At 42.8% G+C, this 18243-nt stretch overlaps 3 protein-coding genes across 3 annotated transcripts; all 3 read right to left on the bottom strand.

Annotated features, from left to right (window-relative positions):
- Positions 1-944: 944 nt before the first annotated feature.
- Positions 945-7412, bottom strand: wbp11 (WW domain binding protein 11). The gene is made up of 12 exons (XM_030793827.1): positions 7269-7412; positions 6553-6638; positions 6348-6379; positions 6146-6239; positions 5447-5643; positions 5027-5160; positions 4727-4884; positions 3934-4131; positions 3154-3273; positions 2459-2740; positions 1768-1953; positions 945-1618 (listed from the first exon to the last, which is right to left on the bottom strand). Exons 2-12 carry the CDS (start codon positions 6614-6616, stop codon positions 945-947), a joined length of 2139 nt encoding a protein of 712 aa, XP_030649687.1. The 5' UTR covers positions 6617-6638; positions 7269-7412.
- A 2798-nt stretch (positions 7413-10210) lies between these two features.
- bglap (bone gamma-carboxyglutamate (gla) protein) lies at positions 10211-11940 on the bottom strand. The gene is made up of 4 exons (XM_030793966.1): positions 11880-11940; positions 11119-11157; positions 10607-10700; positions 10211-10313 (listed from the first exon to the last, which is right to left on the bottom strand). Exons 1-4 carry the CDS (start codon positions 11938-11940, stop codon positions 10211-10213), a joined length of 297 nt encoding a protein of 98 aa, XP_030649826.1.
- Positions 11941-13937: 1997 nt separating this feature from the next.
- On the bottom strand, positions 13938-15277 carry mgp (matrix Gla protein). The gene is made up of 4 exons (XM_030793267.1): positions 15217-15277; positions 15024-15053; positions 14545-14626; positions 13938-14121 (listed from the first exon to the last, which is right to left on the bottom strand). Exons 1-4 carry the CDS (start codon positions 15275-15277, stop codon positions 13938-13940), a joined length of 357 nt encoding a protein of 118 aa, XP_030649127.1.
- Positions 15278-18243: the final 2966 nt, after the last annotated feature.

Below are 18243 nucleotides of genomic sequence, written 5' to 3'. Positions count from 1 at the left end.
TTGTTCCCAACACTAAACAAACTATCCTGGACTCAGACTCACCAAGGTCACAGTGACCTTCTGTATGTAACATCCGATCAGATCAGGACTTAAGTACGTGACTGCATACCTGATATTTAGCAGAACAGGAGCTTTGATTGTCTTACTCTAGGCTTTCTCTTCCACTGCGAATCCTAACCAAAACTTGACACTTTTAGACTGTATTATCCAGACAACAACCATAGATTAGAGCAGCTATCAAATTTCTGTCTGAGGCTTTGTGGAAGGATTGTGTATGTGTCTGCAGTAGCTCTATATAATTCACTTCATCTCTCCTGCTATGAGTGTTAGCTGTAAAATTATTTTAGAAGTCCAAGCCACATGGGAAGTCATACAAAAAGAGACTTACAGTTTTCAAGTTTTTATTGGGTTTCATTTTGAACAATTTCAGACGCAAACAATGAAAACGTTGTCTTGTCCCATTTCCGAATTCCTACAAAAAAAAAAAAAAAACGTACAAACGCACACCTTCGCATGGACTTCCTCGAAACTTGACTTATACAGCAATAAAACAGGAAGTAAACGAGTCATTTAAAAAAAAGTCACTTTGATGTTTGTTTATCGTAATAGCCAAATTGATGGGCTACAGAAATGAACTGATTGGGGGAGGGGAGGGGAGGGGTGGGGCCAGGGCAAATGTTGAGTCTTTCAGACGATATTTTAACTACAACAGGTGACAAGCTGTTTCGCGCACACTTCGGTTTTTAAATTAAAGTCAAAACTACTGATGTTTCTTTCTGACAAGAACTGCACACTTAGAACTCATGTAGTGCCTACCCCCCTCTCTCTGTCCCTCTCTCTCTCTTTAATTATTCGTTCTCTACCATCCCACCTTTCCCTTCCTCATCCGTCATCGCCCTCATCTCTCTTTCCCTACAACCCCTCCCCTCATCCCTTCCTACGTTTCAGAGCAATCCCTCCATCTCTCTCATGAAAGCCTCGTACACCTGGTCCTTCGTCTTCATGTTGGGCTGTGACGTAGCGGCGGTGCCCATCTGGGCGGGGTTGGTGGAGGAGGCGACCGGCATCGCTACGCCCTGCTGCTGCGGTTTCTGCCCCGACGCCCCGCCCACCTCCTCCCTCCTGCCTCCTTTCTCCACCACGCCCTTCTCTCGCCTCACCCGCAGGGCGGTGGGCACAAAGCGCGTGACTTCGGCTTTCGGGTTGATGATCTGAGGCTTGGCGGAGATGGTGGCCCCGCCCGTGCCCGCCCCGCCGGCCTGAGCCCCGCCCGCCGCCGCGCCCGCCGCGGAGGTGATGTTGGCGCGTTTCTCGATGGTCGGCGCGTGGTGGTGGCCGGGAGGGTTGGCGGAGGCGGCGCCCCCTGGCGGCGCGGGGTTGGAGGTCGTGCCGGGGGGCGGGGGTATCTGCATGCGCATGGACATGGAGGGCGGGGGTAGCATGGAGGGTGGGTTGGGGGCGCTGGCCGCCCCTTCGGCGGCGGCGTTGGGGGGTTTTTGGCGGTGGACGATGCTGGGAGGGGCGCTGAGAACGTTGGGGTTGAGGGGCGGGGGGAACATGGAGAGGGGCGGGGCCATTGGTCGGGGTGGGCCGGCACGGGGAGGAGGCGGGGGAATACCTGGAGAGGGGACAAAATACATGATTAAAGATAAAAGAGTTCCCAGGAAAAAAAAAAAATCAACCCTATTCGATTTCTGAGAGCAAATCTATGACGTAGAATAATTTTCTGTTTAGTCCCAAGAATGATCTACAAAGATAAACACCTACCTGGTGGTGCGGGTGGGGGTAGTCTGGGTGGGGGGCCTCTGGGTGGAGGGCCAGGGGGAAGGCCGGGGGGTGGGCCAGGGGGCGGGCCTGGTGGGCGTCCTGGAGGCGGTCCTGGGGGAAGGAGGCGTGGCATCGGCCCCCTCAGCCCACCGGGCATACCTGGAGGCCTCAGGAAGGGAGGGGCACCTGGAGATAAATTAAAATAGAGTTTGTTCCCAAAAGATCAAAACCAAGCAGTTTCGTGTACAGAAATGAGAAAAATAAAGAACAAAACCAATACTTGAATTCATCCAAAGGAGGACATTTTAGAACATCTCTCAACCAAAAGGTCATGTGTGGTGTCATTCCAAGGGCTAATATTTTCAATACAAACAAGCATCAACTCTGACATACAACTATCCTTGGCCACACCATCTGCGTGCTTTTCTGCTTTTGAACTTGTTTCAAGTCCTTCAGCGTGAATACTGTCATGTCTACTGCAGTGGGTTCCCTGAGATGTCTCCATCTCCATTATTTTGTAAGATTATCGGTTCAGTTCAGTCTATGTAGCGTGATCATACTAGACAATGTGGATTAATGCCATTCATGCTTTGGATAAAAAAAAGACACTACTTCTGGTGGTTTGACTGAACTGAAACTTGCTTCAGCATGATGCTGGAAATCCAATTAATGTCATGGTACGGTAACTAACCGGGGGGAGGGCCAGGAGGCGGGCCGGAGGGTGGTCCTGGTGGCCTCATTGGAGGAGCTGGAGGTGGTCCTAATGGAGGAGGCCCCGTCATTGGTGGAGCCTGCATGTGTGGGGGAGGCTGCTGAGCTCCCATTGGAGCAGACGGAGGAGGCATTCCCCTATTGGCCGCCGGGAGGCCGGGCTGGTTGTCTCCGGGGGCTGATCTTTCTTCGTTGTCTTCGGACTCATCTGAATCAGTGTACTCTTCCTCTTCCTCCTCTTCCTCCTCAGGCACTGACTGGCCTGGAGACAGAAATCATTAATCACAATTTTTTTTTTTTTGGGTTGTTTACACAGTAACCTGTCTTTATGGCTGCAAACACACACCCGCATTTATCCTCTACGGTCACCTGGTCAATAACTAAAACGCAAGTCACATTCTACCCAGCAGCAGGTGAAGCAACACTGTTGGTTTTCTCCCATGAAACAGCCTTGCTGCTTTTACCTGTTTTTTAATGATCAATTATCATACCAACTGTCTAACAGGACAAATATCTGAGGAAAAAAAATACCCAAAGTGTGCTACAGTGCATGCATGCATGGACAAGGTTCGTGTAACATTATGAATGTGCCCCTCTGGTTCACTCCCACTGACAGCTGAACTCTTCCTTAGAGACTAGAGGTGGATGTGTCGACCGACGTCTCAGATCCTGTACCTGCCATCCTCAGCATCATCGCCTGCAGAGGGGTGATGCTCTTGGCCTTCTTCACAACCTTCCTCTTCTTCCTCTCCCTGGGGGGCGGTGGGGGCATGTCCGCAAACCGCACACTCCTCCCTAAACACGTCACATACGTACAGCGGGTTATAGGGATTAAAACAGCCAGTTACAAAGACCAATGTACAGTATAATCCAGAGGAAAGAAATAAAAGAAACTATATATTTCCCATCGCAAATCTGGATTATGCACACCACATTAAGTAAGAATTCTGCACACAAAAACTTCGGATTACGGTCCATAATTTTGGAAAGACATTCTGAAAGATAATCTGAAAGATAATCCCAATACAAAAGGAAACTTTATAATTGTCTAAAGTTGGTTAATACTACAGGGAATCCTATTCTGAATATAAACAGAGCAGATATGACTACACAAAATAATTCTGGATTATAATCCATACGTATAGGAGAAAATTTTAAAAAAGAAAGAAATTTTAGCACAAGGATGTCCATCTTTACTTATGCATATTGTGAAAGACATCATTTTCGACTGAAGATAAATACATCAGATTTAATCTTTTTAATCTTAATCAGAAAATAATCGGGTCACGGTAGAGTTCCTCTATTGACCAAAGTTTGTCTTAGATAATAAACATCCACACTGTGACAATACGCACTGGGAATTTAAACGTCTGTTTTTGCTGCCGTGTATCACACGTTTTACAATATGAAATGAGAGGTCATTTTTGCATAAAAGCCCATGTGCAGGTTTATCACCTCTCTCTCTCTCCTCCTCTCTGTCTCGGTCTCTGTCGTCCAGGAGATCTCCCATCATTCTCCTGTCGTCCTCCACGTCATCCCTCTCTCCTTCGCTGTCGTCCTCCGAGTCGCTCCTGTCATCGTCCACGTCATCCCCGTCTCTCTCACTCTCACTGCCGCTGTCTCTCCTCCCTCCCGTCTCCATCACCTCCGTGTCTGAACCTGTATCTGCAGCATCTGTTACACGCACACACGCACGCACACACACACGCACGCACGCACGCACACACACGCACACACACGCGCACGCACGCACGCACACACACACACACACGCACGCACATACATGCGCACGCACACAGGCACACGCACGCACGCGCGCACGCACGCACACACAGACGCACACGCATGCGCACACACACACGCACAAAAAGAGAGAGAGAGAGAGAGAGAGAGAGAGAGAAAGAAAGAGAGACAAAAAAAGAGAGAGAGAGAGAAAGAAAGACAGGCTTAGAATTAGGTTTGATTTATTTATTTCCTTGGTGGTATTTACACATAGCCACATAAAAAACAGAACTTAATTAGAAGAAATTATACATGAAGAAAATTATTTGCAAGACCAAAAAAAAAAAGACAATCTGGAGTTAAACGGCCGCTATGATTTACATAACTTGTATATTCCGTGTTCTAAGTTGTGTATTATATATTATAAATATACTTATTTCAATTAATGAGACACTTGGGTGTGTCTTTGCCTCCTCAATGTTGTTGTGTCTAATATGTCTGAGGGTGTGTGCGTCTGTGTGTGTACCTGCGTCTCTGAGCGCCCTGCGGTTGCCATATAACAGTAAGACCTGGGGAGGCGGGGGTCCAGGCGGTGGGCCGGGGGGTTTTCGGCCGGGTGGTAACCGAGGAACCGCAGCAAGCGCTGCTGACGTGGGAGCAGACGAGGACAAGAACGACCCCTTACTGAGGAACAGAGAGAGACAGTCAGTGAGTGTGTGCAAACAGAGTTCAGCAGAGTCCAACAGAGTTAGGGAAAACTAACTGATCAAATAAACGTCATCAATCAAACATGGGTAATCTGAGGTTACAGGGAGGAGGTGCACACCCAAAGGAGGAGGTTTTCTTCAGAATGGACGGGGGCTGGGCCCCAGGCAGGGGAATATCCTGGATCAGGATACTGGAGGGAGCATGCGGCATCTCGGGAAGAGGAATACTGTCCACTTCTACAGACTCGGCATTCTGTGTGTGAGAGAGAGAGACAGTGAGAGAGAGAGAGAGAGACAGGGAGAGAGAGACAAAGGAAACAAGACAGGGAGAGATAAAGAAGGAGTTACAACAATTGAATAATTCCATTTACTGAACAACAAAAACAGGTGCTTGATAGAAAGGGAGATGATATCATCGCTCAACATGTTGAAACATCTTTGACATCTGTATCTCAAATGAGGAACAACGTCTTGTCTCTCTAAAGACTGTCATTCTCTCTCTCCCTAACACACACACACACACACACACACACACTCACCTTGACCGAGTCGAAATAGAGAGAGAGTTGACCGCGTTTGGTCTCGTAGTCCTGTTCTATCTTGCGTAGCTCTTTGTACATGTCGGGATTCTCTCTCTCGTAGAGTCTCACGATGCGCTCAAACGTTTCTCGCAGTTTCTTCCTTTTGTCTCGTAGCACCTTCTCATTGAGCAGGGGCTGCTGCACTGGGTTAAATTCTGACGCACAGAAAAGGTACAACATTTTAACAGACACACACACACACACAAACTAAGTGTCTGAATGAAGACACATAACTCCCCGTCACTTGTGTTTCAGCTCCAGTTTAGTTTAGTTTAGACACTCCATTTCAATCAAACCACACAAAGGACAGGGCGATACAATCAGTCAAAGACAGAGTCACGCAAACACACGCCGTCACTCAAGCAAGCATACACACGTACTCTCTCAAAACAAATAGGCACTTACACTCCTTCACTGTCTCTCAAACACAGTGAGACTCTCTCTGAAACACACACACACACAACAACAAACACATGCATTCAGACTTACTCCCAAACCCACACACACACACACACATACACACAGTCTCTCTCTCTCTCTCTGACACACACCCAAACACAGACACGCTCTCATATACACTTACAAGCAACCTGCCTCCACTCTCTCTCTCTCAAGCACATTTCTATACACACACACACACAGACACTTGACCCTCACCCATCTCATCCAGTTTCTCCATGTCTCGTATGATCTGTCTGGGATCCTTCATCTTCAGAACTGCTGCCCTCACCATCATCCTCTGTTTCTTATTCTAAAACACACCGAGGCACAAGAATCTTAGAACAACCGTGCATGTGCATGTGAGAGAACGCGTGTGCCCGTTGCTACGGTGACAGGTGGCTGCCAGTGATCCACTCACCTTTTTCAGCTCCCTCTTCCTCGCTTCCTTTCCTGGGGGTTAAAAAAAAAACATGACTCAGTTATGACAACTGAGTGAGGAGCAATTTATCCAATAATGAGGAAGCTGTACACGTGCACTGTGATGTATTAAACATCTTTATTTCCTTTTTTGGAAAAAAAATGTAAGGGTTAATTGAGATTGTGACTGATTGATTGACACTCACTGGCTTGGTCAGTGGGGTTCATAAACTTCCCACTCTTGGTGGAGGAGGTCGAACGACGCCCCATGGTTGCGGCTTGCTTCGTTCACCTGTCAAGTTTTCAAAACAAATCCATAAACAGCGCCATTTCAACTTTAGAAAGCATTACATGTAAATAAGAATGAATGAAATACAATGTTCAGTTCTCGCGTAGTTAGTAACAGGTCGCTTTTAATAATCAGAGCGCTCACCCACTTTGCTTTGCTCTGAAATGAGTTGATATGATGCGAGACGCACTGAAGCCTCGCTGCTCGAGGCCCTGCGTGAACTGACTTTTCTCTTGACTAACACCTTCGACTACTCCAAGATTTGTCACTTGAGCGTATGATTAATTAATAATAATAACTTGACCAGTGGAAAATACATTGTACACCATGTCGGACCTTAGTCCTTAATATCTTTCGTACATTGAGGCAGCAACATGTCTTCGAAAACAACCAGCTTACCCACTACATGACGCACTCATCCAGCAGCGGTACAACTGCAATTACTAATTCAAAAACGCTTTCTATTTTCTATTATATGCAAGTGATATTAGAATTTGAAATGCTAAACACACGCATGTTCTCGCTAGTTAGCCACTAACTAAACAAGAAACAAGCATTCTATGTTAGCTAGCAAGCTATTTTTGCTAACAAGTTGTTCAACAACATAAAGCAATAATAACCGAACTACTGTACCTTTCACCACAAAAAAAGTTTATGTTGCAGGATAAATCCCTCCCCACCCTTCTATCCTGCAACAGTGAATAAGTTGATGTATCACCAAACAGAGAGAATGAATTGTCTAGTTGATTAGACTGGCGTAATTCTGGCAAACCATACGACTCGCCATGTTTGCCGCCACGGACGGAAACCAGGGGTGGAACTTCCTGAAGCCGGTCAGAGCGATAGCGAAGCACCCAGATCACATGACACAGGGAGCGCATACAATCCAATAGTCGTGTGCACACTAAACCAGTGGTTCTCAACTCCAGTCCTAGGGGGTGATTGTCCTGCACGTCTTTGTTTTAACTCTCCTGTGCTCAGGACTGACACATCTTATTCCACTGATCAGTTAATCATCAAGCCCTTGATTAGCTCAATTAACTGTGATAATGAAGAGTTAAAACAAAGACATGCAGGACAGTGGCCCCCCAGGACTGGAGCTGAGAACCACTGCACTAAATGGTATCATAACTTTGAATTGTTTTGTGCTATGTAGTTAAGTAGTCGAAAACCACTTTAATGCTTGCTTTTCAGGTTCAAATGAACTCAAATGTATAAAAAAAAAAACATATTAAGTAAAAGGTTAGAAAAGGTTAGCAAAGAATCAGTTACCCCCTAATGTCAACTCAAATATGACAGCGTTTACAATGTCTGAGTTGTAAAGCTGGAGTAAGTCAGACCCCAAACCGCAGATGCCTCCTGTCTCAGGAGACTTGCAGAGAGGGGTGGTTGCGGGTTTTCAGGTCGTAACACCATATAAAAACATTCCTTCCTTTAGATATTTTTAGACATGTGCTTACCAAGAATAGAATAGTCAGGGACAGAATACTCAGATTTTTGGCCAGTACTGTGTGTGTGTGTGTGTGTGTGTGTTTGTGTGCATATATATATATATATATATATATATAAAGTCTGAGATACCATAAGTGCAAATAACTATTTATACAATGAAAAGTAACAAGAATTTCTTATGCTTTCCAAAAAAAAAAAGAAAAATGAAAACTTACTGGAAATTTAATATCTTTTGACATGGCTAAAAGAACACAGGGTTAGTTCCCTAGGGTGACCATATTTTGGTTTTCAAATTGAGGACGGCGGGGGGGGGGGCATGTATTCCCCTCCTAACTTACTTATGTCACTTTTAGTTCCTGTCGTTGGGCATGTAAGGCTGATGGTTGACAATGCAATGAGAAACTGCATCTGTACTTAACTGCCGCAATACTTAGGCAGCTAGACTGTCATAAGACAAATAACTGCTAGCATAATAACAGTGCCAAGATGACCTTATTTCTGTCCATTCAAGTTTTGGTGGCGTTACGGCTTTCTTAAGGTCTCTTGGCTATTGCTGTGGTGTTAACGGTAATGAATGAGATGCATTTTAATCAGTGTTTATGGCATGATAGTGTACACGACCGTTCACTGGTGGCGTGCGAGAGAGCGGGAACTGAACAAAAAGGCCGTAGCAATGCAAATGCACACGCAATGAATGGCGACTGCGGCTAAATTCCGGACAATTTCGGCGATTTAGAAATCCCGGCCGGACGCATTTTTTTAGGTCCGAAAAAGAGCACATGTCCGGGAAAAAAGAGGACGTCTGGTCGCCCTAGGTTCCCAAATCTCTCAAGATACTGAAGCTATTCCAATCCTGTTTGTTAAATTCCAGCATACCTGATTCAGCTTCATGAGGTACTGAGTGGGCACTGAGTGGACCAACTAGGTGTATGGCAGAGTGGTGGAATTTAACCAATAAATGGATTTATTGGATGGATAGCTACAAAAACTTGGGTGCTTTGAGGAGCGGTTTGGAAATGGCTTAGCGAACACATTTTGGCAGTCATAAAATCATAAAATCATAGTTTTGTGTCAACAAGGCTATAGTCAGTGAAACCAGATTGTCACGATATGGTGTTCAAGCTGTCATAAAGAAATATGAAGAAACCGGGCCAGCTGAAGACAGAAAACACGGCACGAGATCCAAAAACCTGTCTGCATCTGATGAACAGTACGCCAATGCCACTTCCTTAAGGGACAAGAGGAAATCAAATCGTGTGCTTGATCAGAATCTGGCATAGGCACCTAGCACCAAACTGCCACATGCTTCCACCGTGAGAAGAAAACGGCCCCGTAGGGCGTGGTGCAGCTAACAAATCATTCTCGCGCAAAGACAACAAACAGAGGAGTTTGCAGTACATGAAAGAACAGCAGCCGGTAGCTTAAAGGATTATGGAATGATGAGTCCAAATTGGACATTTTTGGTACACCAACCACCCCAGAGCCCAGACCTCAACGTAAGTGAGGCAGTGTGGGGATCATTTGGACACCGGAGAGGATACAAAGCAGCCAAAGTCTAAAGGCGAGTTATGGGAAATCCTGCTGGAAGCCCGGAACAGTTTACCACAGGACTACTGGAAAGAATTTACACAGCAGTGTGCCAGTCTATCTATCCAAGTTTAGAGTCGGATGGATGGATAGATAGATAGATAGATAGATAGATAGATCAGTGATGTATCAATATGTTATAAAGACAGGAGACATGTGTAATATTTTGTATTTTTATTGTTGCCACACTACAGAGCTCTAGACCTAAAATCTACCCAAAGCTAATCAAGTAAATACTTGCATATTCAAATTTCTTTTTCGAATGTTTCAACAATCACCTGTGGCCTGATTAACCTAATTACTCACATACCAGAACAAATCATTTCTCTCTCTGTCTTTCTCTCTCTCTATTGCACTCCTTCTATTCTTCTGTCTCTACATTATTTTTTAGAAGTAAACATTTATATTCAGTACTGTTTAAATGTGATCCAATTTTTCTGTGTTCAAAGCTAATGTGGTCTCTGACCCCTAAAAGACCTGCCCATTCCAGAGGTTGTGTCGCAGGGTGAAAGATGATTGGTTGATGCCTCAGACACCTAGAATGGGATTGGTCCATAGTATGCCTGATAAGCAGCGATGATTCCCGAAGTGTCCATCATGTTCTCGCAAGCCAGGTTAGCTTCACACACTTCCCTCAAACTGGAGTTATTATGGAATCGAGGGAGGGATGAGGGGATGCAAAAAAAGAAAAATGGAACAGAACACAAGTTTTGGATGAAAAAAAAAATCAGATTACAAAACAGATATTTATAACAGAGAATTATAACAGTCAATCACTTAAGGGGTCATTAGAGTCAATGATGAGTGAGTAGAGTCAGTGCTGGGTCAGTAGAGTGAATGCTGAGTCAGTAGAGTCAATGATGAGTCAATAGAGTCAGCAATGGATCAGTAGAGTCAGTGATGAGTTAGCAGAGTTGGTGATGAGTCGTTACCTCTCTAGCTGAGCCAAAGACAGGTCGGCATGGGCAGTGCCAGCTCTCTTCTGTCTCATCAGAGTGGAAGCCAGGTCCCTCTTTACAAACACCCCTGGACTCACACATCACACACACACACACACATATACATCGTTATGCAGACAAGTAGATGTGCAGGTATGTAGGTTAAGATTTTCGAAAATCAAGATTAAACACTGAATGAAGAAAATATCACAGACATTATATTTATTATCAGTTCTGATGTAATTTATATGTTAACATTTGATATTTTAATGACTTAGTTCACTTAATCATTTCAGTGCACCCATTGCAAGTACACACACACACACACACACATGCACACACACACACATACAAACTATGTATACCTTGCATATATTCATAATCAACAGTATATCTATTTGAAGACAGATAGATAAATAGATAGATAAATAGACAGACAGTGATCAGTGATAGAAAGATAGATAGATAGATAGATAGATAGATAGATAGATAGATCTGTATCTTACCCTCATCACTGGGGGAGTCAGGAACACTGTCTGAAGAGTCTAGAGTTATTCAGAAAACAAGCAGCAGAAATTTAGACTTTTAGACCTTTTGTAGATTTGAGGAATATAACCTTTCAGTTTGAACAAGGAGGAAAAAAAATTATGCATCCTCATATGCGGAGCCGACGTGTTTCAAAATGTATCGTTGTAAAACAGTTCATTTTTTTTTTGGGCTTCTCCTTCAAGTCAGCTTTGACATAGATTACATTTGACTGCAACTGTATGCGTACAGACGTCGACATTTATGGCAAAGTCTGGCTCCGCTTTCAATGATGTTGACATAACTCCTGTCCACTTACACAACGTTTATGTAAGTTTGTATAAAGTCACCACTCTGCAGGTACATAGAGACACATAATTAAGACTGTAGAGCTTGCCTAAATAAGCATGTCTGGGTTAGTGTGAGCTTCGTGGTTATGGTTGTGGTTAGGATTATAGTTATGGTTAGGGATATGGTTAGGTTTCGTGTTTAGAGCAGTGTTCGGCATTTAGAGTTTAGAGGTTTAGGAAGAGCCTGGAGACACGTGTTTAAATGAGTTCTACATCCGCTATTATAATGTATTTCCATGAACCCTCAAAATGATGACATTTGACTCAGGTAAACCGTAGGTGTGTAAATACACAAGAATTATATCCATTATATTTCTACTTTATATCAACACAAGGACACACACACACACGCATGCATATACACACATACACATACACACAAGTAGCCTTACCTCCAGTACACAGACAAACGGCTGCTAGACCAAAGAGCACCAGGATTGTCAAAGTTCTCATGATTTCCTCCTTTGATTCTTCTCAAACAATATGAGCTATCAACAATTTGACCAATAATACCAGTCTCTCTCTTCCTCTTTCTCTCTGACACACAGAAATGTACACATGCACACCCTCAGTTTATAGCTGTGTCCCCAAAATGTCCAGAGTCTGTGATTGGTCAAGGAATCATGTATCGTACACCCACCAACAAAAAACATGCTGGCACAAATTTGGTCTCTCGCACAAAAACGCTGTGTGTATGTGTGTGTGTGTGTGTATATGTAGGCACACACAACTTATGCATCCACAAAAACTGTGTAACTGACAACCAATAAAGGCCAATATGGTGTTTTTTTGTTTTTGTTTTTACTTTGGTTGTTTCAAAACCTCAATTGCTGTTTACAAATGTTAATAATGTTTTTTATTACACTTTTTAGGACATTTTGAAAAACCCAGTCCAATCGTCCATTCATTAAGGTCGGCCGGATGTCAAGCGGACAAGTTGTTAAGGTTGTCAAATGCAATTACACGAGTCAACCTCAAGAGGTCATGATTTCAAAGTCTGCCTGTTACTCGTTTTATGTAAAGCAACGGAATAAACATGTAACTGATTAAAACAAGAGAAGTAATGTGTTGGATGTTTTAATTAGAGTTTTTTCTGTTTCTTTAAGAAACCCACAATGGTTTTTCAACTTAGAGAAACAGATCCGATTCTGTTTAATGAATGTTGGCACGTTTCAAGGACCAGGGTCATTAAGTTCAACCCTGGCACAGTTCGTTCTGCAGGTATGTTAGCAAGTAGGTTTTTTTGTTTTAAATGTTTACGGCAAAAATAATTATTACTATTATTTTATTTTATTTATTTATTTTTTATAGCAGCTTGTCTTTTGACACACCGCCATGATATATTGTCGTCATTCATCCTTATTTTGACTCGTTTCTCTAATATTTGTCCCTAAATATAAAGCGATGCCCTTGTAGATATTTCCCTTGTGTCTTGTCGCTGTTCGACATTAGAGCCCGTTACACTAAAAAAAAAATCATTTTTACCCGAGAAATAATCAGTTAAATGTTTTTCTTTATAGAGAGAGAGAGACTTGTTCTGACACTGCATGGTTTTGTCTCGAACGACGTCTATGTTATTCTTGGTGTAAATATGGTCCTTGGCTTTAAAATGTGTAATTTTGCCGTCTGGATACCGAATGTATCGTCGAGGAAGAACACGAGCAAACTCATCATCAAAGCCATGCAAACTCCCAGCGACGTATAGCAAATAAATTTGCTTCCTGTGTGTATACGTGGATTTCCCTTTCCTGGGCCAAATAGGTGCTTCTCTTTAAATTATAATTAGCCTCACATTTCATATTCACAAAAGCGTATTTTACGATGGAAAACTTTACTGGGTATGGCTAGATTGTTGGTGCATTCGCACAGGGCCGTTTAAAATATCGCTTTCATGAATGTTCATGCACAGAGATCTTCACAGGGTTTAAAGAGCTTTGAGCGTTCAATTACAAGTTAGAGAAGAATGTTTGAATCAGATTAATGTGCAGCACGACAGAAAAAATGACCTTTAGATATAGAATATGTTTTTAAAAAGTTTAATTAAAAACAAAAACAAAAACACAAGAGAAAGCAGCGAGTCCTTGAGTGTTTGGATTAGCTGAATCATTTGTGTCTATCGGAAACCTGCGACGAAACGGACACTTGAACTCAGATGTTAGGCTACAGGTTTGTGCAGTGTGTATGAAAACAGCAATTAATGGGTGGTTATAATATTAAACACATATATACGTAACCTATTCCGTATTTTACTACATATATTTAATGCCAACAAGTATATGATTACAAGGATATTGCCTTGAAAATCGAAATCCTAACTATTTGTTGCATAGCTAAGGTTGTTTCAACCTTCAAAATGAAACCAGTGACATGTTTTATATGAAGGATTAATTGTTGCCCAATGTAATGAAATGATTATGACATGTGTGAACATAAAAGCAACGACACCACACTCAAAAGTAGCGATTGATCTGTCTTCCTCGGCCGCTGTTGTTGTTGTTGTTGCTGGCGGTGGCTTGTCTGGCGCCAAAGAATTTGTGGTATGCCAGCTGGGATCCATACTGATGGGCGTAAATACTGCATGGAATATAATCCTCACAAATCTCGGCACGAACTTCAGCCGGCGATTTCACCTTCCTGTGATACAGAGAGAAAGAGTGAGTGAGAGAGAGAGAGAGAGAGAGAGAGCGAGACAGAGACAGAGAGGGGTTAGTTCAGTGTTAATTGAACAGTAGCAGAGGAGTAAAGAGAAATTTCCTGGATACAGTGAGTGAAATTACGACGTTACAGTGATGTTCCACTGAATGACCAGAGACAAATGAACACTATGAGTGTGAATGCGTGTGTGTGTGTGTGTATGTGTGTGTGTGTGTGTGTGTGTGTGAGAGAGAGAGAGAGAGAGAGAGAGAATGTATATGCAATCTTAGTATCATTGTCAGTCTTTTTCAATTCAATTCAAACTTTGATCAAGTTGATGCTGAACCCTCTCTCTCTCTCTGTGCGTGTGTGTGTGTGTAAATATGTGTGTGTGTGTGTGTGTGTGTGTGTGAGCACACGTACCGTCTATAGTAGTAGTTACTGTGGCCACTGCCCCTGGGTGGACTCATGAAGGAATTGGCTCGGTAAGAATTGACAAATATATCTGTAATTAAGAAAATTAATGATCACTCAAGACGAACTATTAATAATTCAGAGCAAAGTTGATCTACAAGCCAGCTTTCTACAACATGAAAAAAACTGTAATTACGTATATAATAATTATAATAATAATTACACTGTATAATGTAATGTAATTACATAATTAATAACATTACATGACGATATTTTGTAATGTAATTAGAATGTAAAAGATGATCATTATTATTGTTGTTGTTGTTGTTGTTATTATTATTATTATTATTATTATTATTATTATTATTATTATTATTATTATTACTACTACTACCAGTAGTAGTAGCAGAAGTAGTAGTATGATTAATTATCATTAATTAACTGTGATAGATACAATATGCGTGAGTACGTATGTAATCAGGGTTTACCTTCAAAGGATTCATGGCTCTCCTCTGAGTCTGTAGGGAGAGGAAGATTGATAATTGAGTTCTGATTGGATGACATCATTGGCCTACACAAAGTACAGTCCGGCGAGAGGATGCTAAAGTTAGCACTTTGCTGAAAAGTTGACAGGCGGCTGGGGAGTGTATGGGAGAGTGTGTGGGTGTGTGTGAGGCGTACCGTAGCAGATGGAGACGACCAGGAGTGCACACAGTGCGGTACACTGGAATACAGTTTTCATGACTCCAGTCAGTCTGTCTGCAGAGCGAGAGAGAGAGAGAGAGAGAGAGAGAGAGAGAGAACGCACACACACACATACACATCTGTGTAAATGGGGCAGCAAAATACTCAACATGAAGAGAGGCTTGGAGAGAGAGAGAGAGAGAGAGCGAGAGAGAGAGAGAGAGAGAGAGAGAGAGTGAGAGAGAGAGAGAGAGAGAGAGAGTGAGAGAGAGAGAGCGAGAGAGAGAGAGAGTGAGAGAGAGAGAGAGAGTGTGTGTGAGTGAGTGTGAGATCAGGTGGTGTGTGTTGTTGTATCCGTTGGTCTGTGGCTGAAGTAGCAGCCAACCCAGCTGCAAACCAACCACATTCCAGGCAAATATAACTGTCTCTAAACTGCACATTTAACACAATATGTTTGGGCTCTCAAGACGTGACCTAGTTTATTTCCAATAATTCTGAACATTTATCACATTATATACTCTGTGTATATAATCCTGTTTATTCTGGAGACATGCAGCAGGCAGGGTGTGATGCACGTTTCCAGGAGAGAATAAGGAACAGACAAAAAGATTGATGGAGAGAATAAAGGAATAAAGAAAGAAAGAAAGAAAGAAAGAAAGAAAAAGAGAGACAGACAGAGAAAAAGAGGGATCACGAAATAAAAGAAAAGAATGTCGTGAGGAAAACAGAATGAAAGACAAACGCGAAAAACATGTTTCTTTTGAGGTGATACACACCTGCTCAAACGCGCTCCATTACTCTGCCCGCATCACACGCAAACACAAACACATACACACGCACACACATACTCTCTCTCTCTCTCTCTCTCTCTCACACACACACACACACACACACACACACACTCCCTGACTGCACTCTTCTCTGTTTATAAGCCTTGGCTGGCATTTTGGCACACTGAGCTGCCCTCACCCCCTGCCCCTCTCTCAGCCAACGCTATGCCAGTCAGGGGTTCTGGGCCGCACACACAAGCATTCTCGTTAGACCATGTCGAGTGTGTGTGTGTGTGTGTGTGCGTGTGTGTATGTATGTATGCGCGTGCTGACATGGCTGTCTGCTTTCAGTTTTTAACAGTCATCTGGAAACGGTGTGGAGCCCAGCAGGTAGACAGCAATGGGCTCTCTGCATCGGAAAATGTCACATGAAACCTTCAGCTCAAAACACTCCATAACCTGACTCCAAAATGACCCTCCCTCTTACAGTATGCCTGAACAGGCTAAGGACATGCTTAAAATACTCTAATTTCAACATATTCATGTTTTGTCCCACAAACATGAATATGTTGGGGGGGAGGGGAGGGGGGGGGGGCTGTAAAAATAAAGCAAAAATACAGGATTCTCTTTTTGTCACTTCAATAATTAAGATAGCACACAGTTTGTAAGGATCTTTAACTTTGAATTTTTTTTCTTTTTTTTTTCTTCCCTAAAAGAAATAAGGAAATACCTGAGACCGTGAATGAATTTAAACAACGAGCAATTAGCAGCAATTTGTCTGTCGCCAAATCACACACACACACACACACACACACACACAAAAAAACAAAACAAAACCCCGCAAAGAGGTTCATGAGAGCTTTTTTTCATTTCCTTTTTCTTTTTTTCTTTTTTCTTTTTACGAAGCGTTAAGTTGGGCTCGTGCATCTTAAGATGTGCTGGTTTTGAGGTGCAGTGTAATATCAGAGTGCCTATGTTTATCCTCTAGGTTAGCGGTTAGTGGTCAGTGGTTAGCGGCTAGTGGTTGGCCGCGCTAACTGTGAAAGCACATGGGGGGGAGGCTAATGATATGCTAAGTCTGATCTGAGTGCAGTGTCAGTGCGGCAAAAAACAAAAAACAAAACACTAGTTACTCTGCCAACGTGGAGGCGTTACTCCTATCAGAGTCCCATTATATTACATTATATTACAATACTCAGCCAATAGGCTAAGTGAGATCCCAGCAAATGCAAACCTTCTGAAATTCAAATAAAACCCCAGTTAATGCAGACTGAAATTCCCTGCCAATGTATTACAGGTGTTTTCTGGTATATCTGAGCAGTCAAATGCCTCAAATATATTTGTTTTTGTTTTTTTTTTTGTTTTTTTTTTTTAAAATATGCTGTATTAATTTGAGTTGTTAACTTCTATGCTGTGAAACAGCAGGCAAATTGTCGTATTAGGGTAGCCGGTTGCTTACCTTAAGGTGAAAGAGTTGAAAAGTTGAAGCGTGTGAAGATTTCTCTCTTTCGCGCTCTCTCTCTCTCTCTCTTCCTATTATTTGTCTCTCTCTTTCACCTGCACACTATTTCTGTGAGTATTTCTTAATACAGAATTCCCAAGCTTTTATAAATCTCTCTCTCTCTCTACCCCCTCCTTCTACCTCTACCCCCTCCCTCTTTACCCCTCTCCTGCTCTCTCTCTCTCTCTCTCTCTCTCTCTCTCTCCTCCCTTCCTCTATCAGGCCTTTTCCACCTACTCAATAAGGACAACTATTAGCTCACTCTCTCCTTCTCTTTCTCCCCCTGTCTTTCACTCTCCTCAACAACAACAAAAACACTGAAGTTTCTCGTCTGCAGAGAGAGAGAGTCAGTGAGGACACATGAAGCAAAACAGACCTCTGACAAACAGAGAGAGAGAGAGAGAGAGAGAGACAGAGAGAGAGAGTATATCATCCAACTAACCCACCACTGCCACCATCATATCTCCCCAAAGTAAGCCTTTTTTATCACAACTTTCCCTATTCATATCAAAGTAATTATATGGGGTTTTTTTCTTTTCTTTTATATTGTACTGTTGGTCTGTCCTCTTAGGACATTCTTTACTGTTATCACTGACAGTCATCCCAATGAAACAACTTTACAACTTTTTTTCCCCAGCTTCGTTTAACCAGCATTTCCCTCAATTCACTTTCGCTTCACTCCTGCCAACAGCTACTGTAGTTTATTATGAATATTTCCATTTAACCACAACTGGGCCATTATCAGGGCATAAG

This window comes from Chanos chanos, chromosome 16 (genome assembly GCF_902362185.1).
Source record: "Chanos chanos chromosome 16, fChaCha1.1, whole genome shotgun sequence".
Classification (NCBI taxonomy): domain Eukaryota; kingdom Metazoa; phylum Chordata; class Actinopteri; order Gonorynchiformes; family Chanidae; genus Chanos; species Chanos chanos.
The sequence above is the reverse complement of the archived record's forward strand: the minus strand, read 5'-3'. Positions and strand labels throughout refer to the sequence as shown.